Raw genomic sequence first — 24,766 nt, 5'->3', positions numbered from 1 at the left:
AGATTATATATAATTATCTTTAATTATTAGGCGAATAATCGGTACTTCGAGGACAAGCTACTTAACTTTCTTATATTAGATTTGTACGGAGTGACGGATCTGGAGAAAAAACTTATTTTCTTCTACAAAACTTATGTCAGTGAAGTATTTCAGGAGGAAATCTCAGTGTGGGAAGAAAGTAAGCTCTAAAAGTATTTTTATAGAGAAGAGCTAGGCTTTTAGAGGGGTGTGTCAGATCTATCGAGTTTATTCTTTCGACCATAAATTTTGTTATCAATCTCCTAAATCTGAGATATCCCTTGCAGTATAACTATATTTAGCAGTTAATAATAAGAAATTTTATGAGAGAAAGAGATAGCATAAAATGTAATTTCGATATACGGCGATTGTGACTTTAGGTCAGCGTGCAAAAATAACAGCATTGACAGCATTTACCTCGAAAAGCAGAAGATTAACAAAGAGCGCTCCTGGTAAAAATTTCGCGAGTCTTAAAATTGCGTAGCATCCTTAAAAATTGCATTCTGCATGCATATAATGTCTCTCGTAGTCGCACAATTTTTATTGTAATTAATATGCTAATATATAAATTTAATTATGCAATTTAATTATGCATTATTCTGTTTAGCAATAGAGTGATCGACAACGAATTTATTATGTTATACTTAATAATGATTGAGTTCTGTGCACCTGAAAATCACGTATTATTTTTATGTACGAACGCATTTTGTTGCAACAAGCATAAAGAAAGCATATGATATTTTATTTTTTTGCTTCTTACTTTAATTTTCATCTCTCTTTATCTTTTCTTTTTCTTTGTAAAGATTTTGTAGTAAAAATAATCTTGTGATATATTATTAAATATTTTTGATAAATGTTTTAATCAACAAAAGAAGAACAATTTTCACATTTTTGGTAACGATAGGGAAAGTAGAAAAACATGATGATGATAAGAAGAAAAAAGATAAAAAATTGGCAAAAAAAGCTAAAAAAGGCAAAGCGGACACTAATCAAGTTACTAGTCGCATGGCAATGAGTACCAGCACCTTGCATACTCCTAGTACACAAGAATCCAGCGAAGAGGAAGAAGAAAAAGACAAAGACGAGGGAGAACAGAACGGTAGTGGTGATGTTTCAACTTATTCTAGAAAGAAAGGAGACTCGAGAAGTCCTCCTACAGGTAAATTACGTTATGTCTGTAAATATAGATTTGCTTTAAAAAATATGACAATAATAATAATAATAATAATTTATATTTTCAGACAGTTCCGCGTTTGCACCACCGCCTGGAGAAGAAGATAAATATATTCTGACTAAGGTTAATTTATTAAATGAAGACTTAATAAAAATAATAAATTTTTTAACATAACTATAGCTTAATCAATTTCATCAATTCTGCGAATAAAAACATAAATCAGATTTTCACCAAAGAAGAAAAAATTGTTTAACAATTGATTAATTTTAACTTGAATTAATTTTGCCAATATTGATTAATCTTAATTTTCTTGTCTCTTCCTAGTTTTAAAAAGAGAACAATCAATTAAATCACGATTAAAAGCAAATTGATGTTGGGTGAAATCGATCATAAAGAAAGAACGTTCTCTGGCAATTGCAGAAATTGGTGGAGAAAGTTTGTCAGGTACCGGTGCTTCACATGATATGCGGCCAGATAGACGGTAACAGAACTGACCTGCAGGACATCACGTTTTTCTACTTCATGCGCACCAGTGATGAAGGCATACCTTCTTTCGATACCTACGAAGAGTGCCTCGATGAAATCACGAATTACGTGATGGTCGGCTCGCTCAATAGCAGATTCCTGGCCTCTTTGAATAATATATTAGTTAATGTAAGGATTGTTCAATCTAATCGCGATTGATTCCAATAATAGTCTTTTTACCAGTCGTATATCATCAATTCTTTTGCAACTTACAATCTATATTCCGGTATATCGTAAACCAAATTGTAGCGTTACATTTTTAAATGTCTATTAAAATATCTCTTTTCTAAAGATAAATTTTAGATTTTTAGAATATATTATTTACGATACTTTGAAAATTATTTTTGTCTTAATAGAAAACATGAAAATTTTAGGTTCGTAAATTTTAGAAAACTAAATTTCTTATGTTAATGTATGTATTAAAGGCTACAAAACTAATAATAATTCAATAATGTATGGAAAATAAAATACTAGATATTTAAACCATTGGTGGAAAATCAATTCAGAGGACCGGATTTTTGCGAGTCATTACAAGTTGACGATGGGAAAGAGAGAAAGAGAAAGAAAGTAGACGTTGAAGCGGTGAGAAATCTGCGCTAACGAGTATCAAAACTCGAATAAGTAAAAAATATTATCTATTTTAAAATTTATTACATAGAATCTATATAAAATTATAACTTAAATACACACTATTTACAAAATTATTCTCTTTCATACAATTTGTCTATTTTTAATATATCCCATTAATTCAAATCAATAATCAAAATCAATATACTATTAATAGCGAATAATTTCAATATTTTTATTCTTCCTTGAAGAAATCGGTGCTCAGACGACCATCCGTTTTTATAAGATCATCCGCATTATCCAAACAAGATCTGTCCGCAAGAACACAGGAGAACGATGAAGAAGCAATCTCACAAGATGAAAATTTGAGAAACAGGAGACGAAAGTCAAGTGTGAGAAGCAAAAGATCTGATATATCTATATCGGAATCAAGAATCATCAGTTGGAAAGAAATGAGAAAACAGTCAATGATCGAGCAAGCCAAGAAAGACATTTTAGATTATCTCGACAATATAATCAAGAGCGCGGAATCGTTAGTATTATTTTAATTTAAAAAAATATTACCTTTATTATCTATCTTTAAGTGCTAATTTTACTAATAGTTTCGTGTTTTTTATTTTGATGATGCAGGACGTTGGAGCATGTCGAAGGCGATATCTTGCTGACAATGCCAAAAATTCCAGAGCTCAACGATCCTGCGATAACAGATGATATGTTGCTAAAGAATAAAGATATTATCGAACAGATGGAAGAAGGAGTTATGTCATGGGAAAAACATATACAGAAAGTGAATATTTCAATTCTTTTTTTCATATTTTCGTGTAATCTCCATACAATTTTGAATTACTTACAATATACGATGTTCTGAATGTTAAAAATATACATAATCGCATTAAAAAATATTTATATCATTCCCAACATATTTTTAAAAAATAGCTATTTATTTCCGTGAATAATTCTAAATTAATTTTAAAAATTGTATTAATGTATTTATTATTGCGTATTTATTATTGCGTAGGTAATGGAATCGTACGTGAGCAAAGTGCCTCCAGGGAAAGGACCAATAGCGGAATACCAATACTGGCAAGATTGCGAAACCGGATTAACAATGTTGATCGAACAATTGAAAATGCCTATTGTTAAAAGAATCCTTGCTCTTCTGGAACAGATACTCTCGCCAATTGCTTCGAGTTTTCAATATTTCCGAACCGAATTATGGAAGCATTACGTTGAAGCTAGAGACAATAATAAGTTTATTCAAACTCTGATGAGATACTTTAAGGTAACATTACAAAGAGATTTTAATTTATAATAATATATGTTACTAAAATGCTGACAACTTTAACTATAACACTAGACGTATTTTTAGATCAATTTAGAATTTTTTGAAAAATATCCAGATACTTCTAGCTTTCGAATAAAATAAAAACTTAAAAAGTATAAAGTATAAAGTATAAAGTAAAAACTTTTTGCCACGAAAGTCAGAAATGAAAATTACCGATAAATTCTTATTTAATATTTAATTTTAATAATACTAGAACAACACGAGCGCGCTTCCATTATATGTATTCGTGCGTCTATACACATCCACCACGCTGCTCGTCTCGCGCGAGACTGACAATGAGCAGCGGTATCGCCAAGCACAGCCTATACGTCCACCACGCTGCGCGTCTCGCGCGAGACTGATTCTCGAGACATTGCGATTGCGAGACTGACGACTGCCGATCAGTCTCGCGCGAAACGCGCAGCGTGGCGGACGTATAGGCTGTGCTTGGCGATACCGCTGCTCATTGTCAGTCTCGCGCGAGACGCGCAGCGTGGTGGATGTATACAGACGCGCGAATCTAATAGAAGCGCAGATATTTTGATCCAACGATTCCTATAGAAAATTCTATTTTTTGTTCTCTGTTAAAGATTTAAATAATAATGAATTTTTATTATTGCATAATTAATTCACATATTATTATGCATCCATTGCAATCTATGCATAATAAAATATATATTATTTAATTATGCAATGCATAAAAATTTAGTATTTAAATCTAAAGCAAAAAATGCGAATAAAAAATAGAATTTTCTACAAGAATCTTTTGATAATCAAAATATCGAGACTAATTACGATTTTATTGACGGAAAAATGTATTAATATTTTTTGATAGAAATTAGCTTCTTTAAACTCGGTTAATATTTTTTGTCAGTTATCAGCTGATTTTTTTGTATCATTCTCTTTAACATAAAATTGAGGAATCGCGCTTGTGTCGTTCTAGTCCCTTTCTAAAAAGACATGTTAAGTCGATTCTCGCAAGTATTGTTGCCTCTTTTTCGCAATGTTGATTAGCTGCCACGATTTGCGTTGTACATTATATTCATAGCATCGAGAGGTTGTCAGAGGGTTAGCAGTTTGACAGTTAGTCCAAAATAAAATTAAATAAAATAATAATATGTTTTAAATAATATGTTACAATATTTAAAACTCGGTTAATATTTTTGACAGTTATTAACTGATAATCTCGATGCTACGAATATAACGCCCAACGCGAAGAGACAGTCAATTAGCATTGCGGAAAAGAAATAACAATACTTCGAGACTTTCGAGAATCAACTTAACATGCCTTTTTTAGAAAGGGAATAGAATTTTAATTTCAAGTTTAACTATATCAGGAAATTAAAATGACAAATATTAAATGTTTAAAAAAGTAAATCAAATTTATGTTTCAAAAATAAATCGAAGAATATAATCTTTAAAAAATTATGCAAATATTCTAATAATATTTATTGGCTATTATATATTTTTATTAAAACTACAGTTGATTACCGAATCGGATTCGTTCGAATCTATAGAGGGGTGCATACCTTCGTTGATGGAAGGTCTGCGAATGCTCTGGGTGTTATCTAGTTATTACTGTCGCGAGGAGAAACTGCTGCTGCTGATGGACCGGATATCGTGGCAACTTTGCGAAAACGTCAAGCAAAATCTGACTATCGTCTTACTGTTCAAGAAGCCTTTGGAAGAAATTCTAAAAAAAACGAGCGTAGCCAGTGCGATGCTGAAACAGTGGAAACGATCGTACTTGAAGACTCGACTGGATATCGAGCTGTCGGGAAAGGGAGTTCGTTGGGAATTCGATCAGAAACGTCTCTTCCAGAACACGGAGTACATCGCCGAAGTGTGCAGCGATCTTTACAAGATTGCCGACGTGCTGCAAGACTTCTACAACATCTTCGGACCAGATCTCAAATCCATCATAAACGATCCGGCGCAGATCGACGCTGTGGTGAAACGAGTAGACGCGCTGGTGGTGCCGATCGAAGCGGCCGACTTCGACATTTTCAATGTATTTAACAAGGAAAACTGGGAGGCCATGACCGCCTGGTTCTATGAGCAGGTGACATATCTGGAGGATCAAGCCAAGTTCTACATCGACGAATGCTTCACGGTGCTGATCAACGCCGAGAACGCGCTAGAGATGTTGCTCAAATTCAAGAATATAAAGACCCGTGTCGCCATTCAACGTCAGTTGCTACGCAAATTCGATGTAATTATGCAGCAGTTTAGTAAAGAGATCAACATCGTGGAAGACATATATCACCGTGGCAAACGGCATCCGCCATTGCTGACGTATCACCCGCCGATGGCGGGAGCAATCTTCTGGGTGAGGCAGCTATTCCACAGATTGCATAGGCCGGTGCTGATCTTCCAAAAAGTGCGCGATCTGAAGCACAGCGAGCTGAAGATTCTCGCGTTCAGCCAATACGTTGATCTCGCGAAGCAGCTGAAAGAGTTCGAAAAAACAAAGTTCAACACGTGGCTCGACAAGGCTTTACCGACAGTAACTGCCATCATGAAAAAGAGCGTATTGAGGATAGTACGCGTTGAACGGAATCCCCCGGCTACTCTGACCTTCCCGGATGAACAACGAGCCGCGAAGGATCTTCAACTAGTCCATCTAATATCGAAGACGAAAATTAAAAACGCGAGTTCTATTCTGTCGATTTCACGTGAATCTCTACTGAAGTACGACGGCGTCGTAATATCGAAGTCTAGTGCGGAGATCGAAAGTATGGGCTCTAAAATCGTTTCTACGGTTCAGTTGCGTCCGGAAGGAAAGATTGATGCCAGAATATCCTCGTTGAAAGATGCAAGCAAAAGCTCCTCCGTGTGCTCCGACAGACACGACACTCGTGCAAAGATAACCTGGGAAGAGTTCATGAGCGGCGCTATTCTGCTAGAGTGTCAGCTACGCTTTCAAGTCAACTTCGATTGGGAAGTGTTTGAGGTGATCAGAGAGGCGGAACTGATGGAACAATTGGGTTTTGAATTGCCCACGACCGTCAGAGACGTCGGTATTCAGAAGAATCGGTTGAGAACGGACATCGACGTCATCAGGAAAATGATCGATCAGTACAACGATATTCTGGAAACGTTGGATAAAGTGGATGTACAGTTGATGAAGCAAACTCTGCAAGATGTCGAGAAGCATATTCAGCCTGGTGTGACGCGATTTAATTGGAACTCCTTGAGCATTTCGGATTATGCGGCGAGTTGTAATAGGATATTGAAGAACTTGAATTCCATTATCAATCAAGTCGAACAGATAAAGAAAGAACTTGACAATCGAATCAATTCTGAGCTGCAATCGTATCATCTGTTTTCTACGAAGAAAGAGATCATTGAATCAGAGAGTCTCTTACCGTGCAAGGTATATTTTACTAAATAAATTTTATTTTCTTAAAAAAATTTTTTTGTATAGGTATATATTAAATAAATCAATAAAATTATATTTTTTCGAAAAAAAAATTTCTGGATTAATATGTCAAATTTTTATGATAATATAAATATATTTAATTGTGTAATAAAGAAAAGAAATAAACTTATGATTTAAATTTCTAGGTATCGTTGATTAAATGGCTATCAAGATAATATAATGTATCTTGTAATATCAGAAATAATTATAATTTATAAGTAATTTATAATATATTTTTTTCAAATATCTTATAAATGTTATATAAATAGAATTATTCGTTGGTTTAACAACATTTAATTTCTTTTATCTTTGTAGACATATTTTATGGAAATAAAAAATCGAAGGTCCGAGCTGGTTTCATTAATGTTAAAGGCTTACCAGTCAATCAGTCCAATGCTTGTAAAACTGGAAAGCTTGGTGCTAGGTACTTCCACTGGAAAAAGTCCAGCCATGCAACTCTTGTATGAAAAATACGAGAAGAAAATTTTTGCTGCCTTTATAATGTATGTTTTTTTTTGTTAATAAGCAATAAATTCAGTACGTTAATAAATGTCATTATTTGAGATATTTTTTATTTTCTAGGTGCATGGTAAGAAACATGGAGGTTCTAAACAAAATGTTAAACAGCACTAAGCCAATCTTCCAAGTAGACGCGATATTAATAGCATCCGAAGTAATATTACGCCCGTCACCCAATGAGATTTACAACATTATTTGTCAAGACGTGCGAGATCTACTGGAAAGATTAAAAAAATTCTCGAGATGGATGAATGGAACTTGTTTGGAGTGCAAACCACAGAGAAAAGAATTTTCGGAGGAATTGGTTCTTTTCAGTTTCTTCGAGGACGTGATGAGTGTCCGAGTTGAGTAAAGCTTACAAGTTAAAATTACGAGCTAAATACTCTTTATATTAGTCTAGCAGAGTAAATGTTTAAGCAAATAATTACAAATATCATAGAGTGTTTGTTTCAATTAAAAAAAAATATCTTTCTAAATATTCACAGATAATTAATGACCTCATAAAAGTAGTTCAGGATACAGCGTACAGAATCTCGACGGATTGCTGGCGATATTTATATAAATGGAAGAAATACAACAATTTGTGGTCGTTCGATAAAAATCTCGTTTGTGAGAAATTTGTGGCGACGAAACCCACTCTGGCACAATACGACGAAAAATTCACATTTTACGAAAGCATTTTGGAGGAACTCGAAGATATGTCGTCTTCCTTTGACATAAGCAGTGTACGGTAAAGTGATATTAACAATTTATATCGTTATATTATAATGTAAAAATTTATATATTTATAGATGATAAAAATATCCTTATGAAAAAAGGGTTGTAGATGCGAAAAGTGCGCGTTTGGAGTCAATATGTATCGCGTGCATTGTTGACTCTTTTCTTTATATGTGATTGGTCGATATCAGCAAAACGAATCTATGGGCATGATAATGACAGTTCGTATCGTGTCGACTTCATTTTTCCCCCATAATTTAAAGCAATAGCGGCGATAATTAATTACTTCATAATTATAAAGTCGAGTATAACGTTATGTCATGTCACGTATTTTTTAAATATTTTTTATTATCGAACGGAAAAACATTTTATCAACATTCAGCAACTATATTTTTAAATCCGTTAGTTCATTTTTTAAAAAGTTTAAATCATTAGTGAAGATAATTAATCTTCTCATAATTTTAGGGTCCCTATTTAGACATCATAACCTTACGTTAAATAACTTTTAATATTTTTTATAACCGAAGGAAGAGCCATTTTCTTTTGTTTTTAAAAGCGCTTTTTATTTAATGTTTAAATCATTAGCAGCGATAGTTGGCTTTCACAACCTTAGAATCAAGTCCAATACTTTACGTTCAAAAATATCAAAAATCGACACTAAGTCTCCGCAAACCCAATAGAGCGCATCTTTATATTAAGTATATTACTATATTTAAAAAGGCCAAAAATACATTGTTTGCAAATTTCGACAGTACATTGTTTGCAGAACATTTTTGTACCAAGCAGACACCAGCGTACAAATTCTTCTATTTAATATACATAATATAAAGATGCGCCGCATAAGATCAGCGACGACTAAGTGTTGATATTTAATATTTTTAAACAAGCCAAAAATTAATCATTCATATATTTTAACAGTACATAGTCTACACATTATGATAGTACCATCAGAATACCAGCCTACAAACTTTTTGATACAATATACGTAATACAATTGTGCGCCGTATGAGATTCGCGGCATAAAAGTTTTAATTTACAATATTTTAAGACGCGCCAAAAATTATTCTTTTATATATTTTAACAGTACATTGTCTACACATTATGATGGTACCATCAGAATACCAGCCTACAAATTTTTTGATACAATATACATAATATAATTGTGCGCCGTATGAGATTCGCGGCTTAAAAGTTTTAATTTTCAATATTTTAAGACGCGCCAAAAATTATTCTTTTATATATTTTAACAGTACATTTTCTACACATTATGATGGTACCATCAGAATTCCAGCCTACAAACTTTTTGATACAATATACGTAATATAATTGTGCGCCGTATGAGATTCGCGGCTTAAAAGTTTTAATTTTCAATATTTTAAGATGCGCCAAAAATTATTCTTTTATATATTTTAACAGTACATTGTCTACACATTATGATGGTACCATCAGAATTCCAGCCTACAAACTTTTTGATACAATATACGTAATATAATTGTGCGCCGTATGAGATTCGCGGTTTAAAAGTTTTAATTTTCAATATTTTAAGACGCGCCAAAAATTATTCTTTTATATATTTTAACAGTACATTGTCTACACATTATGATGGTACCATCAGCATACCAGCCTACAAACTTTTTGGTAAAATACACGTAATATAATTGTGCGCCGTATAGGGTCAGCGGCTTAGAAATTTTATATTTAAATATTTTAAAACGAGCCAAAAATTAATCTTTTATATATTTCAATAGTACATTATATGCACATTATGATGGTATCATCAGCATACGAGCGTACAAACTTTTTGTTCTCTTATACGTAAAATAAATCCGCGCTGTATGTTGTCCGCGGTTTAAACATTTTAATTTTCAATATTTTAAAACGAGCCAAAAATTATTCGTTTATATATTTCAACAGTACATTGTGTGCAGATTATTGTGGTACCATCAGCATACGAGCGTACAAACTTTTTGATCTAATATACGAAAAATAAATTCGCGCCGTATGGGGTCAGTGGCCTAAAAATTTTATTTTTCTATATTTTAAAACGAGCCAAAAATTAATCTTTTATATATTTCAACAGTACATTATATTCACATTATGATGGTACCATCAGCATACCACCGTACAAACTTTTTGTTCTATTATACGTAAAATAAATCCGTGCCGTATAGGGTCAGCGGCCTTAAAATTTTATATTTCAATAATTTAAAACGAGCCAAAAATTAATCTTTTATGTATTTCAACAGTACATTATATGCACATTATGATGGTACTATCAGCATACCAGCGTACAAACTTTTTTATCTAATATACGAAAAATAAATCAACAAATTCTTATATTTAATGTACATAATATAAAAATGCGGCGCATTGAGTCCACGGTGATATTATGTCGACTTTTAATATTATAAGACGAACCAAAAATTTATCTCTTATATATTTTGACAATACATTGTTTGCAGAATATTTTCGTACCAAGCAGACACAAGGGTACAAATTTTTATATTAAATATACCTAATATAAGAATGCGCGAATGTAGTGTCCGCGACGACATAGAGTCGACTTTTAATATTATAAAACGAGCCAAAAATATCCATGTTTATTTATTTATTTATAATACATTGTTTGCAGAATATTTTGGTCCCTTGCAGACTCCAACGTACAATTTTTTTATTACATATACATAATATTAAATTTTTAAGTAATAGTGTATGTAATAGAAATTATATAATATAATAATATGTTTTAATTATAATGTTTTAGTACTTCAAACTCGATTAATATAGTTTGAGAGTTATTAGCTGATTTCTGTCAAAAATATTAATCGAGTTTAAAGTACCATAACATATTATTTAAAACATATTATTATTTTAATTTTTATAACATATTTTTGTTTAAAAATTTAATGAGCAAATTGACGCTTTAATCAGTTGATTTCTGTCAACAAATATTAATCTAGTTTAAACAAACTTTATATTATTATTTTAAAAATATCATTTTTTTAAATACAAAATAGAAGAGTGGCGCGAGCGTAGCGCGCGCTTGTGTTGTTCTAGTTTTGAAAAATTTATGTTGGAATAAATAATGGATTCTCTTAACTCTTTTTTTATTTCAAAATGTGTTACTTAAATTTAGCTTCTTAAATTATTATCCATTTTTTTCTGTATAGATCTCTGTTTTAATTTAGGTCTTTTTTCGTTTCAAAGGCTCAACCTGACACCGCTCTTATCAAACATCGAGCGTCAAGCAAAGGAGTGGAAACAGATTTTAGGAAATTATCTTCTGTCCGACACCGTAGAGTCTATGAATCAATTGAAAACTCAGATCGATACTTTCCGCAGCGAGATCGAACTGGTTGTGACTGGATTGGATCGTTTCATGTCAATCATGCAGGCGATCACCGACGTGAAAAATATGGCGATCCAAGCTGAAGTGCAATACCTTTCTTATCAGAAATGTTTTCGAACAATGCGCACCCACGCGATTGAGTTCCCTCCATCGGACGAAGCGATGGCGTACGAATTACAACGCAAATGGGAATCCTTATATCTCGGAGTGTTTTACAGAGCTTCGACTCTGGAGAGCACCGTCGAAAAATTTGCTGAGATGATCGAGGATCAAATCCGGCAATTCTTAGAAGAAACTGTGAAATTTGCCGAAGATTTTGAGGCGCATGGTCCCGGAAGCACTGGGGATGATCTGGAGCTGGGACTGATGAAAATGGATGTACGTTAAAAAGAAAAAAATACTATACAATTTGCACTCTTTTGAAAAATTTATTGTCATCTAAAATTCTCGTAAATTCTTATATTTTTTATATTTTTTGTTTAATGATTGAACAACTTCTTTGATGAGAAAGTCACACTTGTCGGCTATGGCATTCAGTTTTCTTCGCATATTTACAGGAATATGGCAAATTGATCAGCAAACACGAGGAAAAACGCTTGAGCCTAATAAAGTACGAAGCTCTGTTTGATTTGCCGCCTGCTGATTACTCAGCTTTATTGAAAGTTAAGGCAGATTACGAGGGCATGGAGATGCTGTATAATCTCTACAAACAACAAAGACACGCACGAGAAATCTGGGCGAAGACTCTCTGGGTGAACTTGAATCCCCAGCAGCTCATGGAGGGTATGGAACACTTTTTGAGAGAGTTTCGACGACTGCCGAAATCCGTGAGGGATATAAACGTCGGTCATGCCTTGTATGCCAATATGAGAAACTTCAAGAATTCAGTGCCGCTCTTCATTGAGCTGAAAAATGAGGCTATGCGTGAGAGACACTGGCAAGAGCTGATGAAAAGAACTGGACAATATTTTGATATGGACCCGGACAGGTGTGCGGATGATGAATAATTAAATGAGTACTAATTATATGTGCGGATTTAAACGGACAGCGCAAGTAGAGTGCGATTTTAATTGCGAAGAATTAGTCACGAATATAGATAATTATTATATTATTTACACGTGCAAATGTGTGGCGTTAAATAATTGGGGGAATAAAATTTTGTATGTTTTATTATATTTACTTTATATATATATAATATGTGTGTGTGTGTGTGTGTTTGTGTGCATTATTTATTTATTAATTTATATTGTGCAATTGCAATATTTACAAATTTTGTGTATACCTACATTTTTTAATATTTATATAGTAAACACTATTTTTTAAAGATGTATATTGTATTTCAGAATAATTATTGCAGAAAAACTGCCTAATTTTTCTGATAAATGAATTGATGTACATTGCATATATTATTTCATAATTTTTTTGGATTGCACATCTGTTTTTTTATAGATTCTTGTGACATAGTCGATTAATGGCCAGTGCAAAATTCGCGAGTGCATAAATTTGATATTTAATTTTTAATAATACAATTAATGATATATAGACACTTTTTAATCCGATACAAAAATGGCGCAACGAAAATCTTTTATGCTAGAGGGGTAAGCTTTTAAAATCACGTTGTTTGTTTAATTTAAATACATAAAAATACGAGTATAAATATCGGATTATTTCAGATTTACCTTGGAAAATATGTTCGCTATGGAATTAGGAAAGTATCAAGACATCGCGCAAGATATTGTGATGAATGCCGTGAAGGAGCTTGCGATAGAAAGAGGCGTGAAAGAATTAGCGGAAGTATGGAAGTTTACGGAATTCAATGTCATAAAACATTATAAAGGTATTTCAGTTATTTCAGTTATTAGAAAAAAAATCATGTTCAATTATTATATATTATTATAATTATAAATAAATTATATATTAATATAATTTAATATATATATTAATATATATTAATATAATTATAAATAAAGTGTGCAAAATTCTACGATGATCATATTTATCAGGTATGGAAGATCGTGGCTTTATTCTTGGATCACTCGACGAATTGAATCTGGTACTCGAGGACAATATGCTGACCGTGCACAGCATGGCAGCTTCGCAATTTATTGGACCGTTCCTCAACGTCGTTCAGAAATGGGAACACTCGATGCTTACGATCTCCGAAGTTCTGGAGGTGTGGGTGGAACTGCAGCAAAAATGGCTATATCTCGAGGGCATCTTCGTGGGCGGCGACATCCGGGTTCAGTTACCGGATGAAACGAAAAGATTTGACGACATCGACCAAATCTTCAAGAAAGTCATGATCGACACGTCGAAGAGACGCAATGTTTTAGAATGTTGCACGATTTATGGTATATATGAAATTTGCGCACACATTCGTGCAAATTAATTATAAAAAATTATAAAAAATTATATATGTATATAAATAAAATCAAAATAAAATTAATATAAATTTTTTTAAATAACATAGAAATTATGTGTTACAATAAACTGCTGTGTGTCTGTAACTGTACTTAGGCCGAAAAGATGAATTCGAAGCCATGATAGCAGCCCTCGACAAGTGTCAAAAATCCCTCACAGAATACCTGCGCAATAAACGCCTTATATTCCCGAGATTCAACTTTATTAGCGACGATGAGCTGTTGAGCATTCTCGGTAGCAGTAATCCCACTATCATCCAGGAGCACGTTGGAAAAATGTTCGATAATCTTGATAGGTTCAAACTGGTGGCTGACATTGGAGACAAACTGATAGCGACGGCTCTCATATCTTGCGAGAGGGAAATTATGGAATTTAGGAATCCTATAGCCACGGAGGATAAGATTGAAATCTGGATGGGTCTTGCTCTCGAAGAAATGAAAAGATCGAATCGATACTTGACGAAAAAAGCGGTCTACAATTACGGCAAGGTTTATATTAAATTATTGTACATTATTTTTCGCACAGATTTTGTTCTCAGTAAAATATATTTTTTTTTTGTTAAACATATCTATAATTATACAATTATATTCCTTACTGTTAATCTTTTGTTATACGAGAAAAGTTATTATATTTATATAGAAAAAGTGTGATAATTGATTAAAACTTCTCGATTAATTATGTTATAATTTTCACAATATTTTTAATAACAAAAACTGTATAATATCGTAAACGCAGGTGCGAAGACCGAGAACGGAGTGGATACTTGAGTTTCAAGGTATGATGGTTCTCACGGCTAATCAGATATGGTGGACTGCAGAGGTCGAAAATGTTTTCGATAAAATGTCCCAAGGAGATAAACAGGCCATGAAGGAGGTAAAAAGAAGGTGAAAAATCCTAAGTAAAATTCTTTTACATTAGAATAAAAGAATATATTTCTTCCTTGTGCATAGTATTTACAACAACTCAACAATCAACTAGACGAAGTGGTGACACTGATGGGCAGCGATACGCTTACAAACAACGATAGAAAAAAGATTGACATGGTTTTAACCATCGACGTGCACATTCGTGATATTATCGAGACCTTTGTTAGAGACAGCATTATAGATCCTTCGGAATTCGAATGGGAAAGCCAATTAAGGTCTATAGTTTATTTTTCAGTAAAAAAAAATTGTAATTTCCGGCACCATACATTATACATAGATATAATAGATTCTAAATAAGATTAATAAATTTTATATTTTGTTTTTTATTAATAAATATTTTACCATTATTTTTTATGCAATAATTTTGTAATCTAATTATTTTTGTATACATGCAGATTTTACTGGGTTCATGATCTGGACAATATATGGATAAATCAATGCACAGGCACTTTCGAATACGGTTACGAGTACATGGGCCTTAACGGCAGATTGGTCATTACGCCTCTGACAGACAGGATATATCTCACTATCACGCAAGCTCTCTCGATGCACTTAGGCGGTGCTCCAGCGGGTGCGTGAAACGCATACACGTAGCACAGTTGCGATTTCTCGAATGAATCGAATATAATGACTTTTCTATTCTAAACCTAACCAAATGCATTGCAATAAAAAAAAAAATAAATAAATTTAAAATTATATTATAATTAAAAAATACAAAAATAAAGAGAAAAAAAGAAATAAAACATCGGACAATTTAAAAAAATTTTCATACAAAATCAATACTTTTAATTTGCATTTAATGCATTCTTTAAATACACAATACTAATAAGTATCTTGATTTTAAACATTAAGGTCCTGCTGGAACCGGCAAGACTGAGACAGTCAAGGATTTAGCAAAAGCTTTGGGCCTCTTATGCGTTGTCACTAACTGCGGAGAAGGAATGGATTATATCGCGATCGGGAAGACTCTCGGTGGTCTGGCTCAATGCGGGGCATGGGGTTGCTTCGACGAATTCAATCGTATCGATACCTCCGTTCTCTCGGTTATCTCGACCCAGTTGCAAACTATACGCTCGGCCCTACAAGTTAAAGCTCGAAGATTTACGGTACATTTACATTATGCATGGATATTGAAAATGGCAACATTAATTTCTTAATATTCTTTATTTCTTAATTGTATCAATAAATATAAATTCCTGTCGCAATCCTATTACATTTTTATTATAAAAGACAACGTTCTCCAAAAGTTCGAAGGTCAAGACATCGTGCTAGACTCGAAAGTGGGAATTTTCATCACCATGAATCCAGGATATGCCGGTCGTACAGAGCTACCAGAGTCCGTCAAAGCCTTGTTCAGACCGGTAGTCTGCATAGTGCCGGACAACGAACTGATCTGCCAAATTAAGCTCTTTAGCGCCGGTTTTCTCACAGGGAAACAACTCGCTAAGAAAATGACAGTTCTCTATAAGCTCGCGAGTGAGCAGCTGAGCAAACAAACGCATTACGACTTTGGTTTAAGGGCTCTCAAGTCCGTCCTTAACATGGCTGGTCAATTGAAAAGAACTTCCGGTGACTTGCCCGAGAACGTCGTGCTGATGAGAGCCCTCAGAGACATGAATTTACCTAAGTTCGTATACGATGACGTGCCGCTCTTTTTGGGATTGATTAAGGATCTCTTTCCGGACATGGATTGTCCCAGAGTGCATTATCCGGACTTTAACGACGCGGTTGAGACAGTACTGACAGAACACGGATACATCGTCTTACCTGAGCAAGTAAATATCATTTTTCATGTTTTTACGTTTGTATATATTTTACTATTACAATGATATACAATTTTTCTTATTACAATTTTTTAAATAAATTAAATTAATAAATTAATACTCACAATTAGGTTGACAAAGTCATTCAATTATACGAAGTGATGATTACCAGACATTCGACGATGCTCATCGGTCCTACTGGCGGCGGTAAGACAGTAATAATCGAAACGCTATGCAGGGCACAGACGCATCTCGGTAAACCTACGAAACTATACATTCTGAATCCCAAGGTAAGTGATAATAAATTGTAATAATAATATGTATAATTAATTTTTGTTGTTCTTTAAATTATCATGTTTCTCAAATTGATCAAGGCTTGCAGCGTCATTGAATTGTATGGAATGTTAGAGCCTACAACGCGTGATTGGACGGATGGCCTCTTAAGTAGCATCTTTCGTGAAATCAACCGACCCTTAGATTCCGGCAAGGACGAACGCAAATACATACTTTTCGACGGCGACGTCGATGCACTTTGGGTCGAAAATATGAACTCTGTTATGGATGATAACAAGCTGCTGACTCTGGCTAATCAAGAGAGAATCAAACTGCAGAATTATTGCAGTTTGCTCTTCGAGGTAACTTAACGTAGATATCGAATATATTATAAGATAATTTCAATTTTGAAAAAATTAATCTAATAACATTTGAATTAGCATTATTCGCACAATTATTTTTATGACTACTTTTATTTTTAAAAAAACAATAGAGTGAATCTAATCGTGATTTAGTATTAAATTAATTTTGAAATAAATTATTGCAAGAATAACTACATGTTTTGTGGTTCTTTTCTAAGGAATTATAGACATAATTATTTGTCTTAAATTATTTTTATTAAATACATATAATAAATCTAAAAAAACAGAATTATATGATCTAAACATTTTTATTTGAATAACTATTTGCTTTCTATGCTCAAGGTAGGCGACTTGCAATACGCTTCACCTGCGACCGTCTCGAGAGCAGGTATGGTTTACGTTGACCCAAAGAACCTAGGCTATCAGCCATACATGGACAAGTGGATACAAGCCAAGAGCAAAGCAGACCAAGATTTTTTCCGCAGAATGTGCGAAAAATACGTGCACGGCTCGGTCAAGCTGATTATCGGAGGAATGCTGGGCCTTCAGACGGTTGAACCGCTTCGGATGATTATACCACAAACTGATCTTAATATGGTAGCCACTAGACTCACTAATTGACTATTGATTAATTTATATTTGCGGACAATTACAAGGATAAAACTTGTTTTAAAATTCACTGTTTATTGGACATATCCATTTATATTATCGTACGTTATGAATTATATTTTTTGCATCGGTTTTTCAAGGTAATTCAATTCTGCTACATGTTTGATGGCTTGCTATTGTTAAAAGAAGAATCGGAGGATAAAAAATCCGCAGAAATAACTCAAGATATTTCGCTGATATTAAAAGAGGAACTCCTAGAGGCGATGTACATTCAAGCATGCTATTGGTCTTTCGGCGCGTCTATCGTAGACAACGCGCGTCCCAAATTCGATGAATACATGAAGAAGATTTCTGGACGTATACTAGTTCAAGATACACCCGACAAACTGGCAACCACTAGTAAGTTTAAAAATTACAAAACAAAAATATAATAAATTAATTATTATCTTTTTTTATACATGCATTTTTAGTATTTTCTCGAATTTAGAAAATAAATGTGTACGTTTATGTGTATATGTATGTTACACCAGGAAATATACCCATATCATTTCCAACTATGTACGATTATGTGTTGGATGTGAAAAGAAAAGTTTGGATGGCGTGGAAATGGTTGGTACCCACATACTTTCATGATAGAGAAAAAACTTTCTCGGATATCCTGGTGCAAACAATTGACACTTTGCGTACCACGTGGTTCGTGAATCATATGAGCAATCTGCAGAGACCGGTATTATTGGTCGGAGAAATTGGCACCTCAAAGACGGCCATTATTCATGAGTTTCTGAGTAACTTGAATCCCGAGAAATACGTGAGTGAGAAATAATATCATAAAATATAAATTCAACACACAATTACGAATATTACATTTTATTATATTATATTTTAATAAATTCAATTTTCATAATATTTTCCAATATAAAAAAATATATAATTACATTAAAATATAATGTATGTAAATTATAACATATGTGTGTAAAAAATTTCTCTATATATTGTTTATAATAATTGACTATATTTGACAACTTGTCATGATGCCAAATAGGAACAACTTCTAATAAACTTCTCGTCAAGAACCACTTCAATGGATGTGCAGAGAAATATCGAAGCGACAGTGGAGAGAAGATCGAGAGAAATATTCGGACCACCGCCCGGAAAAAAATTAATCATCTTCATCGATGACATGAACATGCCAATGGTGGACACTTACGGTACCCAACAATCCATTGCGCTCCTTAAACTGTTGTTCGAAAGAGGCGGCTTTTACGATCGCGGACGCGATCTGCACTGGAAGTATATGAAAGACATTTGTGAGTATCGTCATACAGAATGTTCCGAAAATAGTATCGCTTATTTTTGCAATTTTAAGCTAATTTTCTTTTCAGCGATTTAATTAAAATTATTTTTTTTTCCATTATTTTATAATATTAAAATTTCAATATTTTTTTTAGGATACGCTACGTTGATTATTATGCACTTTAACTATGTTTATATAGTTATGAATATATTTTTTTATGTAGATTATTTAGCTGCCATGGGAGAACCCGGTGGTGGCAGGAACGAAGTTGATCCGCGATTTATCTCGATGTTCTCAGTTTACAACGTGACTGTCCCATCGAATGAGACTCTTAATTATATTTATACGAGTATTCTCTCTGGCCATTTGCAAACGTTTCCCGAGGAAGTTCAATCTATCGTGAACGGACTCGTACAATTGACGTTGGAACTTTACGAGGTAATTTTGCAACAAATATATTTATTATAATAAAAGTATCAACAACATGTGATGCTATTCAGACAGTTAGGAAGACGTTACTACCGACGCCATCCAAGTTTCACTACATTTTCAACATGCGTGATCTCTCGAGAATCATGGCTGGACTCCTTCAGAGTCATTCTAACTTCTATCCAGGCGTAAAACAATTCGTTAGATTATGGAGAAACGAGGTCACCAGAGTCATGTGCGATCGTCTCATTGACGTGCAAGTAATAAGTCTTTATTTTTTCCCGTTAATTAAAACTTCACTTGTAAACAGTTTCGCCGTTGTAGGACGAGAATTTTGTCATCGAGAACCTGAAGAAGATACAGAATTATTGGGAATTTGAGTCAGAAGTGATCCAATATACTTTACGAGACCCGATGCTCTACGGCGATTTCAGAAATGCTTGTAACGAGGATGAGCCTAGATTTTACGAGGATCTGCTGGACTACGAGGCGGTTTACAGCTTGTTCCTAGAAGTTTGTTCTTCTGTTTTGAATTTGATTAATTTTCTTTTTTGATCATATCTCTACGTGTATTTCAATTTGCAATTATTACGCTAATAAAATTATACTTTCTTGAAAATCTCGCGCTATTCGCAGATTTTCGATGAATACAACGAAAGGACCAGAACCAAACTGCATATGGTCCTCTTTAACGACGCGCTCGAACATCTTACCAGAGTGCATCGTGCACTCCGAATGCACCGCGGACACGTGCTGGTCGTCGGTATCGGTGGCAACGGTAAAAAGTCCGTGATAAAGCTAGCGTCCTTCGCCGCTGGTTATCAGCTCTTCCAGATCGTCCTGAGTCGCGGCTACAACGAGATGTTCTTCCGCGAGGACATGAAGAGGCTGTACAACATAATCGGTGTAGAGAATAAGAAAGTCGTCTTTATGTTCACGTCCGCTCACATCAAGAACGAGAGCTTCCTCGAGCTGGTGAACAACATGCTGACGTCGGGCTCCGTGCCGACTCTCTTCAACGACGAAGAGAGGGATGCGATTGTCACTTCCTGCAGAGACGCGGCGGTTAACGCGGGCTTTGATATCGCAAAGTGATTTTTACGTCCTTTTATACTTTTGTTATCTCCGATCCAGTTTGCTCGCAGTATGAGTAATTATGAAATCTATTCTTGATCCCAGGAAGAGCATCTGGTCGTACTTTATTAAGACGTGCACCGCGAATTTGCGAATAGCGCTGACGATGAATCCATCGGGCGACGCTTTGCGAACGCGATGCCGCAATTATCCGGGCTTGATCAACAACACCACCGTGGACTGGATGTTTCCGTGGCCGCAACAGGCCTTGGTCGCTGTGGCGAACGTTCTTCTCAGAGACGTAAGTTAAGGCAAGCACGTAAGCGAGGGAACATTCAACGAAATGAGAAACTCATCTCTCTCTTCCAGAATCCGATCGTGCCGCAGGAACACAGGGAGATGATTGTAGATCACATCGTGTATGTACACACGTCCGTGTTGCAATACACAGTAGATTTCGCGACGAAGCTGAAGAGGCGAAACTATGTCACGCCGAAACATTTTCTGGATTTCATCAACACTTACCTGAAACTATTGATGGAGAAGAAGAACTTCATAAATTTTCACTGCGCGCGTCTTTCCGGAGGTATAGCTGCTTAATTTTCTTACAAACTATTTTTATGTTATTATTTCTATATATTTTTTTCATTAATGTAGAAGCAAGTTTAATGATATTTTAAATCTTCTTCAAGTTTACAGTCTCAAGAAATTATTTTTGTATCCCTTAAAATAAGAAAAGGCATAATTTCATAAATTCTTCAATAAATATTTTCGTCAGGATTGCAAAAAATCGCAGAGGCTTCAGGGACTCTGATTGAATTGAACAAAGTTCTGGCTAAGCAGAGGCTCAAAGTGGCCGACCAGACGAAGAACTGTGAGCAGCTGCTCGCGTCTATCGGCAAAAGCACGGATGTTGCGATGGAGAAGAAGACTCTGAGAGAGGAGAAAAGGAAGGAAATCGAGGAGAAGAAGAAGATAATTGCTAAGGAGCAAGCGGAGGCCAAGCAGATATTAGCGGAAGCTCAACCGGTTCTCGACGCGGCCAGACTCGCACTAGGCGAACTCAATAAAGCCGATATCACGGAGATAAGGTGATTCAGAATCAATCTTTAAGAGAAAGAATATTCCTTTTATATACAAATATCTCATCCTGAAATATTTAATATCGAATTGGAAAAGTTTAAAGAGAGAGGCGCTTAATTAAGAGACTTAAACGAAGACAATCAAACTTGAAACTCGCGATGGTAATTCAGATCCTTCGTGACTCCACCTGAGCCGGTGCAGATCGTTTCGGAATGCGTCGCGATGCTTCGTGGCATCAAGGATGTGTCCTGGAAAGGAGCGAAAGGGATGATGGGCGATCCAGGATTCGTGAGGTCCTTGCAGGAGATGAACTGCGACCAGATCACTCTGAAGCAGGAGCAAGCGGTACGGACACACTTGAAGAAGACGGACAAGCTGGATCAAATGCAGGCTATCAGCAGAGCGGGATACGGCCTGTACAAATTTATCCTCGCCGTTTTGGAATATTGCACCATTTATAGAGAGGTATACTCACGTAGTTTCCTAAGCATTAATCGATTTAATTTTTTAAAATGTTGATTTAATTCTCATCTTTATTCTCTTACATTCTTTGTCATTGAATCATTTATTTCTCATATATATAAGTTCTAGTCTTCTTAATTTTTTAAGACAGAAATATTAGATACATTCCGACGCCAATAATTCACTGCTTCAGGTAAAGCCGAAGATAGATAGAGTCCGGATACTCGAAACAGAGTCTGAGAAAGCCAGACGTGCGTTAGAAAAGGAAGAACGAGAGTTAAAGCGACTGGAAAAAACGATCGAGGAGCTAAATGCGAAATACACCATAGCAATAATCGAGAGACAGGAATTACAGGATGAAACAGACTTGCTACAACGACGTCTGCTGGCCGCCGATAAGCTCATCTCTGGACTGTCATCCGAGAACGAACGTTGGCAGAAAGATCTAGCGGTTCTGCACGACGATATGGAGAAGATCACGGGAAATTGCTTGTTCGGAGCGGCGTTCCTCGCCTACAGCGGACCGTTTTCCTACGAATTCAGAAATGAAATGTACAGCGACTGGCAGAGAAGCATTCTGGAGAGAGATCTACCTCTGTCAAAACCCTTTAAACTGGAGACTCAACTGAGCGACGACGTTGAAATCAGCACGTAAGTAAGATTAGAGCGTTTAATTGTAAATGCATCCATATTAATTCAAGTCTCTCTCTTGTGTTATTCGATCAATTTTTAATATATTAATGTATGGATTAAAATTATAATTTTAAAAATATTATTAAACTTTTCAAATTAACAATAAAATAAAAATAATTATTTGCACAGATGCAGTTATCTTATTCTATTTATTTATATTCGTATTAACTTTGACTGAAAAAATCGTGTGATAAATATTGAGTGTGAAAAAATATCTCTAACATTTAATGGCATCTTAAAGATGGAACTCGGAAGGTCTCCCACCGGACGAGTTGTCCGTGCAAAACGGCATATTGACTATGAAAGCATCCAGATTTCCGCTTTGCATCGATCCGCAACAACAAGCGCAGAATTGGATCAAGAAGAGAGAGGAGAAAAAGAATCTGAAGATCTTGTCCTTCACGGACGATGATTTCTTGAAGCAAGTAGAATTGGCGATCAAATATGGTTTTCCGGTACTTCTTCAGGATGTCGACGAGATCGATCCTATCTTAGATAACGTCTTATCAAAAAATATTCAAAGTAAGTTACAAAATTCAAAAAAATTATTATATAATCACAATTTGTTGAAATGTAAAAATTGATTTGATTTCAGCAAATTAATTTGTTTTTTGTTACAGCCGTTGAAGGACGAACTTTTGTCATTCTCGGTGATAAAGAAATAGATTATGATCCAAGATTCCATATATATCTGACAACCAAAATGACCAATCCGATGCTGGATCCCGCCTTGTATGCTAAAGCAGTTATTATCAATTATATGGTTACCACAGCTGTGAGTTAAAATTAATCACGTAACACGATATGATTACATTTTCTAATATCATGTTATAGCTATCATTTACATTTATTATTAATTAATATTATATATGTAATAATTTATATTATCTTATATTTGTGTATTAAATTCAAAGATAATATATAAATATATCTATAGCTTTGAAAAAATTTTCGGTATTTTAATATCAAATTTTACACGATAAAATTTCCTAAGACATGTCTCTCCAGGGTTTGGAGAACCAACTTTTATCAGTCGTTGTGAGAATCGAAAGACTGGACATCGAGGAGCAACGAGAGACGTTGATCCTGGAAACGAGCGAAAACAAGAATTTATTGCAACAACTGGAAGACAGTCTCCTGCGCGAAATCGCCACAGATCAAGGTAACATGCTGGACAACATCGATCTGATCGAGACTCTGGAGAACATCAAGTCCAGAGCCAGCGAGGTGATGACGAAGCTGTTCCTCGCGGAGGTCACCTCGGCAGACATAGATAAACTTCGGGAAGGCTATCGTCCGGTGGCGGAACGAGGCGCTATCCTGTTTTCCGTGCTGGCCGATATGGCAACTGTGAACGCCATGTATCAGTATTCTCTGATCAGCTACGTCGAAGTGTTTATTCACTCGCTCAAGAGATCGCTGCCGGATCCGGTTCTCGTTAAACGACTGCAGAACATCATTCCGACGTTGACGAAGAACGTCTATGATTACGGCTGCACCGGCATTTTCGAGCGACACAAATTACTCTTCTCACTGCAAATCTGCATAAGAATAGAAAGAAGCGTGGGCAACGTAAATCAGAAGCAGCTAGATTTCTTTATCAAGGGTAGCATGGCCTTGGAGAAATCGCCACAATTGAATCCAACCAGATGGTTGCCGCAATCGGGCTGGGAGGACATTCTCAAGCTGGCGAGCGATTTTCCGGATAAATTCGAACAGCTTCCAGAAGAGCTGCGGGATTGCGAGGACGAATGGAAACAGGT

General features: G+C 35.0%; 1 protein-coding gene across 1 annotated transcript in view; it reads left to right on the top strand.

The window, feature by feature from the left end:
* The window catches only part of Dhc98d (Dynein heavy chain at 89D), a 29,331-nt gene that overhangs the window by 421 nt on the left and 4,144 nt on the right, over positions 1 to 24,766 (top strand). Inside the window, exons 4-44 of the mRNA XM_083032145.1 lie at positions 31 to 178; positions 399 to 470; positions 923 to 1,177; positions 1,260 to 1,315; positions 1,613 to 1,846; positions 2,192 to 2,299; positions 2,536 to 2,816; positions 2,915 to 3,071; positions 3,303 to 3,566; positions 5,092 to 6,984; positions 7,345 to 7,532; positions 7,612 to 7,891; positions 8,034 to 8,278; positions 11,473 to 11,992; positions 12,172 to 12,602; positions 13,288 to 13,451; positions 13,618 to 13,965; positions 14,132 to 14,523; positions 14,771 to 14,908; positions 14,986 to 15,176; positions 15,357 to 15,532; positions 15,814 to 16,067; positions 16,209 to 16,736; positions 16,856 to 17,014; positions 17,099 to 17,359; positions 17,702 to 17,956; positions 18,109 to 18,367; positions 18,499 to 18,776; positions 19,011 to 19,275; positions 19,486 to 19,708; positions 19,771 to 19,951; positions 20,016 to 20,204; positions 20,328 to 20,782; positions 20,871 to 21,066; positions 21,135 to 21,351; positions 21,544 to 21,856; positions 22,019 to 22,313; positions 22,504 to 22,961; positions 23,245 to 23,525; positions 23,624 to 23,778; positions 24,012 to 24,764. Coding sequence (XP_082888271.1) covers positions 31 to 178; positions 399 to 470; positions 923 to 1,177; positions 1,260 to 1,315; positions 1,613 to 1,846; positions 2,192 to 2,299; positions 2,536 to 2,816; positions 2,915 to 3,071; positions 3,303 to 3,566; positions 5,092 to 6,984; positions 7,345 to 7,532; positions 7,612 to 7,891; positions 8,034 to 8,278; positions 11,473 to 11,992; positions 12,172 to 12,602; positions 13,288 to 13,451; positions 13,618 to 13,965; positions 14,132 to 14,523; positions 14,771 to 14,908; positions 14,986 to 15,176; positions 15,357 to 15,532; positions 15,814 to 16,067; positions 16,209 to 16,736; positions 16,856 to 17,014; positions 17,099 to 17,359; positions 17,702 to 17,956; positions 18,109 to 18,367; positions 18,499 to 18,776; positions 19,011 to 19,275; positions 19,486 to 19,708; positions 19,771 to 19,951; positions 20,016 to 20,204; positions 20,328 to 20,782; positions 20,871 to 21,066; positions 21,135 to 21,351; positions 21,544 to 21,856; positions 22,019 to 22,313; positions 22,504 to 22,961; positions 23,245 to 23,525; positions 23,624 to 23,778; positions 24,012 to 24,764 — 12,516 coding nt within the window. The remainder of the gene's footprint in view (positions 1 to 30; positions 179 to 398; positions 471 to 922; positions 1,178 to 1,259; positions 1,316 to 1,612; positions 1,847 to 2,191; positions 2,300 to 2,535; positions 2,817 to 2,914; positions 3,072 to 3,302; positions 3,567 to 5,091; positions 6,985 to 7,344; positions 7,533 to 7,611; positions 7,892 to 8,033; positions 8,279 to 11,472; positions 11,993 to 12,171; positions 12,603 to 13,287; positions 13,452 to 13,617; positions 13,966 to 14,131; positions 14,524 to 14,770; positions 14,909 to 14,985; positions 15,177 to 15,356; positions 15,533 to 15,813; positions 16,068 to 16,208; positions 16,737 to 16,855; positions 17,015 to 17,098; positions 17,360 to 17,701; positions 17,957 to 18,108; positions 18,368 to 18,498; positions 18,777 to 19,010; positions 19,276 to 19,485; positions 19,709 to 19,770; positions 19,952 to 20,015; positions 20,205 to 20,327; positions 20,783 to 20,870; positions 21,067 to 21,134; positions 21,352 to 21,543; positions 21,857 to 22,018; positions 22,314 to 22,503; positions 22,962 to 23,244; positions 23,526 to 23,623; positions 23,779 to 24,011; positions 24,765 to 24,766) is intronic.

Source organism: Prenolepis imparis, unplaced genomic scaffold, assembly GCF_030444845.1.
Source record: "Prenolepis imparis isolate NDT839.2.m4 unplaced genomic scaffold, iyPreImpa1.0 SCAF_2, whole genome shotgun sequence".
In the NCBI taxonomy this organism is placed as follows: Eukaryota; Metazoa; Arthropoda; class Insecta; order Hymenoptera; family Formicidae; genus Prenolepis; species Prenolepis imparis.
Note: the sequence above shows the minus strand (reverse complement) of the source record. Positions and strands in the feature narration are given on the sequence as shown.